This window comes from Barbus barbus (genome assembly GCF_936440315.1).
Source record: "Barbus barbus genome assembly, chromosome: 25".
NCBI classification, from domain to species: domain Eukaryota; kingdom Metazoa; phylum Chordata; class Actinopteri; order Cypriniformes; family Cyprinidae; genus Barbus; species Barbus barbus.
Window position 1 is genome coordinate 21,698,941 of NC_136753.1, and position 14,101 is coordinate 21,713,041.

The following is a 14,101-nucleotide window of genomic DNA, read 5'->3' on the forward strand; positions in this document are numbered from 1 at the left end:
TATTCATCTTCACCAAAATGTAACCTGAATTTTTTCACCCAATATATTTTAGAAATATATTTCAGATCACATTTAATATTTTGATTCATTCTCTATTTCTCAAACAATAACTGGTGGATTGTACATAAACCAGCTTATTACATGGCCACTCACCAAATGAAGAAATGCAAATGTAAATGCCTCACAAGAAGACAAAAATATATGGTGGTAGGCCTATAATAATTACAATATATTGGTTTTTAAAATATTAATTTTTAGATTGTGTCTGTATGTTTCATTGACTCTTTGTTTGCTAACTATTAATTGTGTGAGAGTTCTTCAACTGTACTGATAAAAATCAAGAGCTGCAGGATGTGACAGTGACATGCGAGAACTACCTGAAAAGATACGCGACCACCACAGTATAAACATGGCATATATAAATATGTGGATATTTTTAAACATCCTGACTTCTCTGCACTACCTCACGAAAGGTAAGACTCCTTACTTAATTAAGGTGCAGTTAATTAATTGTACATTTTTGGAGTACATTTGTACATTTTTTAATGTAAAGCATGACATATTAAATAATATTCATTTTTTCTTTTGGATAATAAAGTAAACCTAAGTTGCCTCAGTCCAGTGTTCATATTGAACTATTACCAACAAAAACTTATTCTTACATTTACTTTATGAAAATCACTGAAGATTTTTACAGCAAACTGAAGTTTACCACAACCTGAAGGGGGCTTGTTTGTGTATAACAGATTTTTCAGCAAAGTTTTGATCATGTTGATAATTTAGAGGCCTTAAAAATTTGGTTATCATAAAAAATATAACTTAATCTTATAGGTCTTATAATGTAAGTATATATCATGTCTGTTTCCCTAAGCCTGTACTCCATCATACAGATAACAGCTTTCTCAGGAGGTTCTGTACTGCTGCCGTGCTCTTGTACCGACCCACAGGACAAGCCCAAAAGCGTCTTCATGGGAATCCAAGAGCAAAAGAGCTTCTAAAGATTGCATTTCCACTGATATGTCCAGTGTGTTTGTGCTGTACAATGGCAGAATTATACACTGATTAAAGATGATCAGGGATCATATGTCTGTTTGTTAGATAAAACATCCAGATTCTTTAACGTCACCATTGAAGGTAAGCAATCAGTCTCTGGTACGATTTTTTACTTTATTTTTATTTATCATTATAGAACATTGACAAACAGTCGAAGCCTCATGGGTACTGTTATCTGTTTTCTTTTGAGATTTTAGGTAGGAAAAAAAGGTACTGCAATAGAAGAAAATCAAATGGGTTGCAATATGGATACATATAGGCCTATACATATTCACATATATACATACATATACTTAATATATCATTGTATGTTACTAATAGCATGTTTCACTGCGATTAGTAAATATTTATTACTGTTATTCATTGAATCTGGTGTATGTACAAGGAATAGGATACATAACCTGTATATTTACACATTCACACACCCGAATAAAAAATTTGAAAAAAAATGCTTTATCAGGCATTACAGGCGTGTTGAAATGTAAATGAGACCAATCGGGCCAATCATCGTCACGAAATGAATCCTTGAGTGAATCATTTGGGAGTCGTTGAGCAAGTAAGGAAAAAATAAATGCATATTATAAGACAATGAAAGTGTTTTTGACCATGCTTGCATGTCAACCTGTTGTTGGGGACTACCAAAACCCAAATATGAACTTTTCATTACCCATAATAGGGGCACTTTAATATTTACAAACATGCCATGATCTCATTTCATACAGCAGGTTTGGTCTCTAAAAAAGCCCTTCCCTCACAGGCATGGCAGAATGAAAGACTTTATAAACATGCAGACCATTGCACTATTGCGTCCACTTTTCACAGTGACCAACAGCATCACATCTAGTTTAAAACTCACAAAATGGCAGAGGCGGCTAGACGTGTAAGTAGGCAATTCTTGACAATTTATATCAATTTCAACTTAAATAAATGAAAACGTCTTTTTGTTTTAATTAAACTGAATTTGAATTAAAACGTTGTTGTTAGTATAATATAATGCTGATGCCTTACTGTAATCACAATAATGTCCAAGAACATCTACTCATATTTCCAAAAGGTTTGTTATATCACTGATTCTTAAGACATGATGGGACAAAACATGTCCAGCAATTGTAAATGCTAATAGGTAAAAATATAATATTTTATATAAAATGAAAATATTTTCAATTGTAAATGTCATAGGGATTAATAATAGAATGTATTTAACACAATTATCCCCTTCAATTTATTTTTATCATTACTATATCAAATCTATGACACTTATTGTCTTCTCACTACATCCAAACAGTGTGTCCACAGAGAAGGGTTCAATCATATACGCTATAAAATGGATAAAAATGTTTTTTAATAATGAAAACAGCTTGTTTTATCTATACATAATACAGTTAGTTTGAATTCTGATAATATGTATTCTGATCATTTGTTAAGATGTTTAAATTAATATTAACCAGTTTAATCACAAATTTTTCCCAGTTCTCAGGGAATATAAGACAGTGTTTTATAAGCAGGAGATCATGTATGTTGTTCTCATTCACAGCCCTAAAGTCAATCAGAGCTTTGAGAATTTCCCACAAATTGAAAAAAGCTCATTTGTAGATTATGAGGAAAATCTAATTGTCTGGAAAGCACAAGCCATTGCTGATGCCATCAGATTTAAACTGGTACTGAACACAGAACACAGAATAGCTGAGGTTAAACCTGCGTCTGACCATTATTATGTATGGGATCATGTTAGCCTAGCATTTCATTTCAATGATGTATTACGGTTCCCTCAAGAAACCCTTCAAAAGAGCATCAGCTGCTGTAAATTGGATAAAATAAATCTTGCAAAAGGAAGAACCTGCTCCTCCCTTGAAGAAGCAGAAGAAATACTTTCTAAATATTTGGTGTAAAAACAACTTGTACTCAAAAATTGCTAGTAAATTTCACAAGCAATTCAACTATTTCAGTTTTGAAGTAACAAAAGGGAAATAGTATTTTCTTGTACAACGTAAAAAGTATTTATTTACAGTGTAGTCATAAAAGGACTAAATATATAAATATTAATATTTATAACTTAATAGCTTAATATTTTATAGTTTCTCTCTTTTGACCTGATTAGTGTTTTGAAATCTTACATAAATCATTTAAAAATCATTTTTCAATTGTAATAGCATGATCAATTGTAATCAAAAGTTCTTTCAAGTAATCAAAATCAAGTTTTTTGTATTTTATTTTGCTTGCCATTTCATTTTTCTTCTTGTTGTTTAAGCATTTTAATATATGTTGTCTTCTGTATTTAATTTTTTTACCTGTATTTTACTTTTACCAATATTTATTCCTATATTATATATATTATTAATTTTTGCAATCTGGTATATTTTTTATTATTATATCATTTTATTATTACCTTGCAGTAATTTGCATATTTGTCCTTTCAATTCTTTCAATTCAGAAAATCTATAGATTTGCAGTGACTTTGTATGCTACACTATTCCGACTTCATTAAACTCTCCATATTTAAACTCTACATAATGTGTTCATGTTGATGACTACTTTCACAAACACCAACTCACTATCAAATGTTTCTGTGCAGCCATCACCTCAGCGGTTTGCAGTGTGTGCATTAGAAACAGTCATGGATTTTATAGCTTTATTGCAAGCTTACACAGGACAAAGTTCACTTCTAAAACTGTAGCCTAACCTAGGATTGTGGAACTGGAAGTTACATTGGTGTTCAAATTAGGCTGGAAAAGATTAAGTACAATCAAATTAAAGGGGACTAGTAATTAAAAAGATTTCAGAATAAACAAATTACAGAGCACGTTTATCATTTCAAGATAATGTTCTGCTTTTTTAGCTGTCAGCTATATTGTTATGATTTATAGCGTGTTTGTTTCATTCATTCTGAGTAGATGTTTCTGCAAGCTTCCAGATGCTGAGAGTAGAGTTCAGCAAACTCCTTCGCTGTGTTGAGCTGTAGTTCACACCAGCCAATCAGGAAGTTCTTCAGCATATTCACACGGGAGCTATGGAAACGCTCAATCTGCCACACAATAATCCAAAAATTATACTATATCCTCTATAAATGTACAATGTGGAAAATTGACCGACCCTGTGACATGACTTCTGATTATGTTCAGATCAAAACGTTATGTCATAGGGTTTTTCAAATCTCTGGAAACACATTTAGCATATAATCTTCATTTGAATTAACATCAGTCACAGTGTTTACCTCTTGTTTAGCCACAGATGAGATCAGGTTGAACTCTTTCTCAACTGCTGTTTGAAATGCTTCCATCTACAGTATCAGACACAGAAAGACTTCATCTGAATTTAGATACACATGACATGAACACTTCAGTGTGGATGTGTGTGTGCACAGAATGAATGGAAGATATGAAGATTAAAACATACCACTTCTCTTTTATTGGCCTTGGCTTTTTCTGTACCCTTCTTAACAGTTTCCAGCTCTATCAGTTTACAGGTTCTTCTGAAGAGCATCTCCTGTAACAACACAAGCAGAAATGCACAATTACTATCAAAGCAGTCTTGAGTCAAATTTCATTTCATTTTATACAAACCTGCATTCAACATATGTACAAGCAGGTTGGATGCATTTGGCTTACGTTTAAGTTTTTAATATTAATTTTGTAGACAAAGTGTATGAATTCTTGAATTTGATTGCACAGAGTGCTGATATACAGTCCAGCAGCAGAGATTTTCACTGTAGTACTCTGCCTGTCCGTGTTTGCAAGTTTCAAAAGTAATGATTTTGAATTAATCAGTATGACACATGAAAACAGTGTCATACTGATTAATTCAAAATCGATTCATTCAAATTAATTCTTTGCCGTTACCAGAACAAAACTATTTTGCAGACCAAAAATAGACAAAGTAATGGATAATACTGTATCTAAAGGGTAAATTACTCTGTATGAAATGTTGTGTATAGGATGAAGCAATAGTACACAATCACTGCCGTGCTGACACATTGAATAGAACATACTTTCTCTGCCTCTTGGTAGCGAGACTCCAGGTCCAGGCCCAAACCAAGAGTGGACAGATTGTTACTGGCAACTTTCTCAAAGTTTCGCTACAGATACAGAAAAAAAATCCAATTATTTGTATTGTACATTTGTAGATAAATAGAGGAATGACTAAGAACCCTTTAATAGTTTTTAAAGCTTTTGCATGTAAAGCGGTCTTACCTTTGCTGCCTCAATAACATCTGACAGCTTCAAACAAACCCTAAAGAAACACAACATCTGAATAAACTGATCATCCTCTTAAAACCAACATTCACATAAACATGCATGTCTCTCACACATTCTCTCTTTAATCAATGTGTGTACATTAATGCAGATATAAACAGTCATTTTATTTAGTAAATTCTAACTTGGAGAAAGCTACAGCAGCTGCATCATCCTGATTCACACAAAGATGAAGAGATGTGGAGAAATGTCCACAGGCCAAAGCAAGCTCTGTAAAACATGCAAACACAGTGATATAGGCCTAATGTATTCCTAAATAATGTGTCCTGAGCCTAGAAAATAAACTTCTTGCAAAGACTTACTTTCCTCTGTCATCACAACATCGAGTAATTTCTATTGAGAGAAGAACACACAGAAATTGCACAATGAATTATACAATATTTTATAATATTTAATAGTCCTGGCCAAATACTCTGGCCAAATAAAAACTGGAAGAAAAAAAAACTGCTTAAATAGTGTACCTCTGTGGCAACCTTTGACAAAGCGGCAAGATTGGTGTTTTTGTTTCTCTCATTCTGAAAGAAGTTGTCCATGTCCTAGGGATTATTAAATTATATATTTACATATGTGATATAAATTGTATTAATGGATCTATGATGTTTGTATGGTCAAATATCATATGTCACCACACAGTGTTGTGTTTGGTCAAAAGACTTTCCCAGAGGTGTATAAACCCAAACTCACACACAGATACCTTATGACTTTCCTTCCTCATCTCCTCCACAGCCTGACTGAGGCGATTAAAGATTCCTTTCCTGCCTCGCTGTTTTCCAGGAGACTAGTCAAAAAATACATGCAATGACAAAAGTCAGCAAAATGATCAAACAATATAAACAGAAGCCTTTGCTAGCAAAGCTTTTCTCCATGCTGGAGAATCCAGTTAAAATACACTCTCAGAAACAAAGATACAAAACATTTCACACTTCCATACCTCATTTACCCCTATTATTACATTAAAGTTACATATTAGTTCCAAATTTGTATATATTAGTACCTTTTGAAAGAGTACCATCCCAGTGACAGGTTTTTTTCCTAAGAGTGTATGGTGAACAAATACGTTGCAAACACTGCTGAAAAACAAATCAGCTCATACCAGCTTAAGGTGGTAGTCACAATTCTTTTTGGAATATAGTAGCTAATTTGTTGCTGGTCCAACATTGGCCACCATGTTAGTTAGGACTCCACCATCTTATAATACAGTTGGTTAACCACCTAAACTACTTTGGCTCAGGTAATGACCTGCTAGGTAGCTACCATGTTCCGAAACAAACAACTTAGCTGGTTTTAGCTGGATTTTCCAAGAGGTTAGCCTGGTTAGTTGCATTCATTTGAACTGAATGTATTTACTGGCATTGTATTTTCTTTAGAGCAATCATACAACAGGCTGTGATGCTGAATTTGAATTATTGAATGTGTGTGTTTATAATAAACCTCTGAGTTAATAAGAAAGCTGTCCAGTGCTTTGCACTTGCAGAGAGTTGGGTGTGCCGCCACCTGCTGGAGATAAAACTCCAAAGCTTTACAATAACTCTGCCAATCTTGTCCTAGAGCCAGGAACCCTGAACACATACAAAAAATGTATAAGATGCATTGCATAAGAAACAAAATATCAAACCTTGTAGCATCTATGCAAAAAATAAAAAACTTCACTAACTAGCTTACTAAAATTATGCAGATATGTTTTTTCAAAATTGCCTATGCATACACAAATAATACATACCAAGTTTGAGTGCTTTGGTCTGGGTGTTTGACTGTGATGGAAGGGCTTTAGAGGGCAAAGGTGGAAACTGTGGGCATAATCATCTCATCTGAGTGTCTTCCTCATTCATAGATACGATACTTTAAAAACGAATAAGCAATGATGTTAATTGTGAGTTTTAGAGAATTCACTCACTATAATTCCCTGAAGTCCGGGAAGATTTTCTTGTGAGAATAGACTCTGTTGAAGCCAGTCAAAGTCCTCATATATTCGAAAAACACACACCCCAGCACTGCTGTTCAACTGAGGGAAAGAAATTGTAATAGTTTAATGTTCAACAAAACGTAAAACTAGAACATGTTTTACGCATTTACCAGGCATCTTACTTTCTGGGATGCGATGGCAAACGTCAAAACATCTCCATCCTGAGTCACATCAGTGATTCTGATGCTGCTTGCACTTACACTTAGTGCTGCTTCTGCATTTGAACCTTCCTAAAACACTCACCCAGACACATTCATTTACACAGTATGAACAAATTATGTGAAAAATGCATGCATTCAGTTATAATAACTCATAGAGTTTTTATTAGCAAATATGTGTAGAGAAATGTAATAGAGCTTATCTCTCTTGAGGTAATAATAATATTCCAGCATATTTGTTTTTACAGTCTTAGTCATTTACTTACAGCAATGCATTATGAACTAACATGAATTAACAATGATCAAAAGGATATTTATAACTGATCATATTTTCTAAAATATTGATATACTAATGTAATCGACCATTAATAAATGCTGTAAAATTACATTTCATGATATCTAATGCATAAATTAATACTGACAAATTGAACTCTGACCATAATCAGCAGATGGCAGAACAGCATGTTACTACATAGTCATGTGACAATCACAACCAGAAATAGTTACTTACCATCGTGCTTGCATTCAACTGTAGTTTCCTACTTTGGTTTAATCTTCAAAAGAACAAAAACAAACAAAAAAACAGAAATGTGAGAAAATTAAAAGTAGATCTGTCTCAACATTCCATATGAACCATTTTACTGTCCTCTCTCTCTTCTTCACCTCAATTTTCTACTCTATTTCCCTTCCTTCCTTGCTTGCTCTCTCTCTGGTCGATACAAAATGCTTACACGTACATTTCTGCTGAGACAGGATATCCTTCAGATCAAAGGTCACTCTGGTCCTGCGATTTGGACGTATTTGTGAAATTTTATCCAGTTTAGTTTTTGATGTCCTCTTTCAAATGACATATGGAATAAACTCACACATTACATGTGAACTAAGAAACTTGTAAAGCAACTCATTACAGGCTACTGAGTAACTAAGCAGAGTTACACTGCAGTCAGGTGCAACTCATAAACTTTGCCCAGTGTCCATAACATGCATAAACACATTTAAGTTGCCAGGATTTCAAATAATTTAACAACAACAAAAAAAAAAGACAGTAGCAAACACAATGAAACACTTCATTAGAACAGGAAAACTGACAAATAGAAAATTTCAAGTCTCCGCTTAAAGCTGCAGTCCGTAAATTTTACCTCTTTGTCGCCATCTGTGTTTGAAAACCTGGAATTGCAGCTGCTTGCAGAATTAGCTTCCTTGCGTGGGATGTGCTCCGGCACGGATAAATCTAATGTTTTGAGGAGTATGTGTAGCTGTCAGTCACAGCACCGGTGAGGATGCTTACTGCACTTCACAATCACAGATTCTAGCCTATATCTTGGAATATATGACGCAAATAAGAATTTTCACCATATATTGCCATCTGAACAAGTAAGTAACAAGTCTGCCACGTTTGTTCTGACCAACTGAGGAAAAAACATTACAATAAATTGCGCTAGCAATGGTGATTAAACCTAACGATCGGTTAGCTCATATCACATCACACCGTGCAAATGATTATTATTGTTATACTTAATTCTCAAATGATTAATGTTAACAACATCAACATTGCGTGACTATGAGTATAGTGTGTATTAGCGTGTAGATTTCAATTTCTGTACAGTCTAATAGTCATGCCATTCAAATTTCATATTAAGAAATTCTTTTAAGCCAAAAAGCAAATTATGCTCCCTTCAAACTGGTTTTCTTTAAAATACAAATCTTGTGCAATCCCAGGCTATCTGTAATCAGATGCACATTTAAAACTGGAATATAATTTAATTTCACTCATATGTGTTTCACAAACACATAATCCTTTCTGGATCACAATCTGCCATCAACATGATACATTTAATTACTGTAGCTGCTGTAAGAAAAGGCTAAACGATCCCCCACCTGCAGGATCCTCACATGCAATAGCCTACTAGCCGGGACAACTTCTTTATGTTTACAGACGTGATGTAACGACGCAGCAGCATGCTCGAATTTCCCACGAAAACCTAGCCGTACCACTCAAATTAGAAAACATTATTATAAGATAACCGTTGTGAATGATAGTTTTGAACGCTGGCTGGTTATGTACTTTCTCAAATACTGATTTCAGATCATTTTTAACCAAAAAAAGTTACGGACTGCAGCTTTAACTTAAATTATCCATGCTTAACATAATTTTATGGACAAGAGTGACTTCTGTCCTTTAAAAGCTAGTAAAAAAACTGAGAGCAAAATTAATTAATTATGGTTAAGAATGCTGTTGAATCTGGAACAATAGATAGTGATGGAATAAAATAAATAAAACGCACAAAAACCAAACAAAAATTGTGTCATTCTTTATTCTAGCTTTGCAATTCAGTTACATTTTAGTACAAAGTTTTACTGCCACTGCTATTTAAGACTGCCATGCATCCAGACTAACTTACACAGCTTTCCAAGTCCCATAGTTTCCAGTCATTTTCAGACTTGAACTTTTACGTGGAGTGTTTGTAGTATGATAACAGTTCGTCCAGACTCTGTGTTTGAGCAGTTTGTGGTTGAGAAGGTTGTGGGTATATATATGTGGGTATGTCAGAAGATTGACTAAAGGTAGATATGTTCTCTGTGTTTCTTTCTGTGGAATTTTGGGATTCAGACCACTTGAAGGCAAGTTTTCCTTTGCTCTGTCCTTTGTCTGTGGCTCTGTTGTCATCTGCGTAATAAGCAGGAGGAGGAGCAAACTCTGAATCTCGCTCCTCTCTACGACGACTGGTCCACTGACCCCAGGAGAACTCTGGAAAAGGAAATAAATGTTGTGCATCTTCAAAAAAGCAAATGTAGACACTAGAGCCAATGAAGAGGAAGAAAGGAATTTTGCATGCATTTATGTGCATGATCATGTACCTTTGCCTCTGTCCCACTCTCTTACGTGTGGAACGCCAGGTTTGGTGTCTTTTCTCTCTTGAATCTCCACTTCCACTTTCCGCACTGTTGGAGGGGCTGGAGGTCCAACTAAAACTTCTTCATCATTCTCAGCATCATCAGCAGCAGCTACAACAGAACATCAGATATTATCCAAAAACAATCAAATATGCCTTAGAATTCATCACCAACACACAGATACACATTAATAGCTATTAATTAAATAACTAATATTCAGCAACGCACCCTCTTCTTCATCCCCTGGCTCCAGCTTGCTTTTCTTCATCCTCCTCATCCTCACTTTATTGAGTCGAGCTTCAAGCAGACCTTTCCGCTTCTCCTTCAGTTGCTCACGTTTGTGGCGCTGATCCGTGGTCTGCAGAAAGAAATAGAATTGTAAAAAGCTGATTTTGACTTTAGCCAGTAGTAGAGAAGCTGAGGATATAGTGAGCTCAATAGTTGTATACTGCCTACATAGGCAGCAACATAGCTGAAATGAACAAATATTGTTTTGAAATTAAAAATAAATAACAATGGATCAAATAATTAAAATAATTGTGATTAACATTCATTTAAAAAAATACATATTTTGTTAATTAGATAAATAATAAATACACTTTTTAGGGGGTGGAGGGTATTGAAAAAAAAACAATAACTCACAAATTCACTTTCTGAATTTGTTCACAGAGCATTTCAGAAACTGGGATGTACAATATATTGGTACCATATTAGTTATTGGTTAATATTATTATTATTTTTTTTTATTATTTACTGGTCAGATTAGATGTATGTCAGCTGATATTGAACATTTACTGGATAGGCTTTTAGAAGTCTTTGCTTCGTAAGCATACTTATAACAACTTAAAATGCTGTCTAGCTAGCCAGCTCATGACGCTTCATTTAATTCAGCTGATCTGACCTGGTCTCTCAGCATGTCTAGAGTTTCTCTCTGTTTTCTTCGTTGGTCCTCATCCTGGGCAAAAGCAAAATATCCAACACCGAGATCTCTGGCCTCTGAAACAGACACAAAAAAAATCATGTGAGACACTATGAAGATGTAATTCAACACTCTCTTAGAAGCATTAAGACTTTTCAGTGTCTGTAGACTTTTCACCTTGCTCTCTGATATTTTCATAGTGAATGGGTCCAACAGGTTTCTTCATTTGCTCCTCTTCCTCTCTCTCCCATTGCTCTCTCTGCATTTCTCTCCTCATATCATCAGATAACAGTGTCCTGTCAGCACCTGTCACCCTGCACACAATAAAATAGATATAGAATGAGCAGAAACAATACCAATTTGTTACATACAAAAACAGCAAAGGTAAGAACAATCAAGGTACCTCTTGTTCTGCAGTTCTTCGTCCATTTTCTGAAAATCTGGTAGGTCTTTTCTCAGACATTTTCTAGAACGTCCTAATGCATCAACATAGTCCACCCTTTAAAAAAAAAGAGAGCAAGAAATCCACAGCTGAGTTCAAATAATACTGCCTCTTCATCGAGTTTAAAACACATTTATAAAGACATGGTACCATTCTTCATTTGGGTTCTGTGGGGGTGGAACAGGGATTTTCACATCAGAGTCCTCTCCATCTCGGTCCCCTGCTACATTTGCAGTGCGTGTCTGTGGTTCATTCCTCTGGTTGATGATCTTTTGAGTGAAGTCCACCAGGAAAAGACTTTCAGTCTCCTCATCTAAAGATAAAATGTAATCCAGTCTACTTCAATATCAGTTCATTTTTTGTTACACTAAAAACCATCCCAAGCAGAATAAAAATTTGTTCAATTAGTAAAATATTTGAATATGGGAATGCCAGCAAGCATATACCTGGGAAATCTCCTTTTGTCATCTGTTCGTAAAGACGTGCCTTTTCCTCCAATTTTTGCCTGCATAATGCATCAGGAAAACATTAATATGATTATATTTCACAATTTGAACAATGAAGGAGCTTTATAGTACGCTTAGATGTATCAGAATCATGAATCTTTGTTAACATCATTGTATTTTTAACATCTTTTTAACATTTTATATTCAGTGTAAAATAAATATATTCCAAACAAAGTTTTATTTAAAAAAATTAATGCCATCATTGTATCATTATATTATATGTGACCCTGGACCACAAAACCAGTCATAAGGGTCAAGAGATTTATACATCATCTGAAAGTTGAATAAATAAGATTTCCATTGATGTGTTGTCTGTTAGGATAGGACAATATTTGGCCGAGATACAACTATTTGAAAATCTGGAATCTGAGGGTGTAAAAAAAAAATCAAAATATTGAGAAAATCACCTTTAAAGTTGTCCAATGCATATTACTAATCAAAACGCAAGTTTTTATATATTTTACAGTAGGAAATTTACAAAATATCTTCATGGAACATGATCTTTACATAATGCCCTAATGGTTTTTGAGATAAAAGAAAAATCTATAATTTTGACCCATACAATGTATTTTTTGGCTATTGCTACAAATATACCCCAGGGACTTAAGAGTGCTTTTGTGGTCCAGGGTCACATATTATATATTACAGTTAAAATACTGTCATTACATTATATATCAGCACTCAAAACAGTAAGGTGTTTCCAATTATTATATCATATTAATAAAAAGTATTTAGATGCACATAAAAAGTTAAGTACGAGTTCTTGTTTTTCCAATTTGTGAATGTCAGACAGTCTGCGGCAAATAAAACAATTTCTGAAATATTATTGAAGGCAACAGGTTGTTATGGTAACAAAAGAAAGAATATTTGGACACTTAAGCCATACTTATATATGAAATGTATTGCATTATATTATCAAAACTATCAAAAAGTGCCTTCTGCAAACATGCAACAAATTATATACCAACATTCATACATTTTACTTTTAGGGCAGAAGAAAATTAATTAATGAAGAGGACATAAAGAATCAGAATAATGTAGTAAATGTTGAAAGTTCATTTACCTGGATTTATCTAGTGTGTTTTCTTCCTCTGCAGTTTGCTGAACGTCCCTCTGAGCTCGTGAACCGACTCCTTCATTCTGTTTGCTCCAGATATTGGGCTTCTATGAGCACATACACACATAATCAAATTACTAATTCAGTGATCATATCTAGCTGTCATTAACTGCCCGTGTCTTACTTTAATTTTTGTCTTAGACTTCTGTGCGGCTCCTGCATCTTGGCCAAGTCGGTCGTGCTTAAATTGTTCTTGTTTCCGATATAATTCCGCTTTCAAATCAACCAGCTGAAATGTAAATGAAGTGGATGTTAGTTAAGAGATTTAAAAGGATCGAGCCATCATTCCAAGTTTAAAAACAGCCTCACAATGCAAGTTTACTGTCAGCTGTCATGCTAAGCTAACTATAACACTAACAAAACTAAAATACTCATTCCTCTTGTTTAAAAGAGCACTTTAAGATACGAATTACTCACCGATGACGCTGTAACATTGTATGTTTTTTTCTTTTTATCCATATTAGCTGTAGCTTTTTAGGTAAACCAGGCTAACACTGACATTCAAAGCAAAACAGTGTATCTCTGTAAAGGACAAATGTAGCCTGCCATCTACTGTCTCGGAGGTCACACTTCAATAGTATTTTAACGTGGTAATTTTTTTTTTACAGTCTATGGTGGTAATATACGGTGGTACTTTTTTGTTAGCGAAAAACATAAAAACTACACATTTAACGTGAAGTTGCTTTAAACTGCCATGCTCCACAACATGTTACTACCATGGTAAATGTCCAAAAAATATGCCATTTCGCTGGTATCATGTCATAAAAAAACCATGGGAATACTGTGGTACATTTTTTT

General features: G+C 34.3%; 2 protein-coding genes across 3 annotated transcripts; both read right to left on the reverse strand.

The window, feature by feature from the left end:
• Positions 1-3,669: 3,669 nt before the first annotated feature.
• On the reverse strand, positions 3,670-8,144 carry LOC306844501 (sorting nexin-5-like). Of its 2 annotated transcripts, XM_079376686.1 has the most exons (15): positions 8,088-8,144; positions 7,936-7,978; positions 7,389-7,496; positions 7,198-7,305; positions 7,024-7,090; positions 6,735-6,862; positions 5,998-6,081; positions 5,765-5,839; positions 5,606-5,636; positions 5,429-5,513; positions 5,241-5,280; positions 5,039-5,125; positions 4,447-4,536; positions 4,265-4,330; positions 3,670-4,075 (listed from the first exon to the last, which is right to left on the reverse strand). In XM_079376686.1, exons 2-15 carry the CDS (start codon positions 7,936-7,938, stop codon positions 3,932-3,934), a joined length of 1,116 nt encoding a protein of 371 aa, XP_079232812.1. In that variant the 5' UTR covers positions 7,939-7,978; positions 8,088-8,144; the 3' UTR covers positions 3,670-3,931. The 2 variants fall into 2 exon arrangements, with proteins under 2 accessions (XP_079232812.1, XP_079232811.1); XM_079376685.1 differs by having other exon boundaries at positions 7,936-8,135.
• Positions 8,145-9,715: 1,571 nt separating this feature from the next.
• Positions 9,716-13,842, reverse strand: LOC306844665 (coiled-coil domain-containing protein 174-like). Its single transcript, XM_079376967.1, has 11 exons — positions 13,721-13,842; positions 13,428-13,532; positions 13,250-13,350; positions 12,127-12,185; positions 11,831-11,993; positions 11,642-11,737; positions 11,416-11,552; positions 11,221-11,315; positions 10,548-10,677; positions 10,284-10,430; positions 9,716-10,173 (listed from the first exon to the last, which is right to left on the reverse strand). Exons 1-11 carry the CDS (start codon positions 13,760-13,762, stop codon positions 9,875-9,877), a joined length of 1,374 nt encoding a protein of 457 aa, XP_079233093.1. The 5' UTR covers positions 13,763-13,842; the 3' UTR covers positions 9,716-9,874.
• Positions 13,843-14,101: the final 259 nt, after the last annotated feature.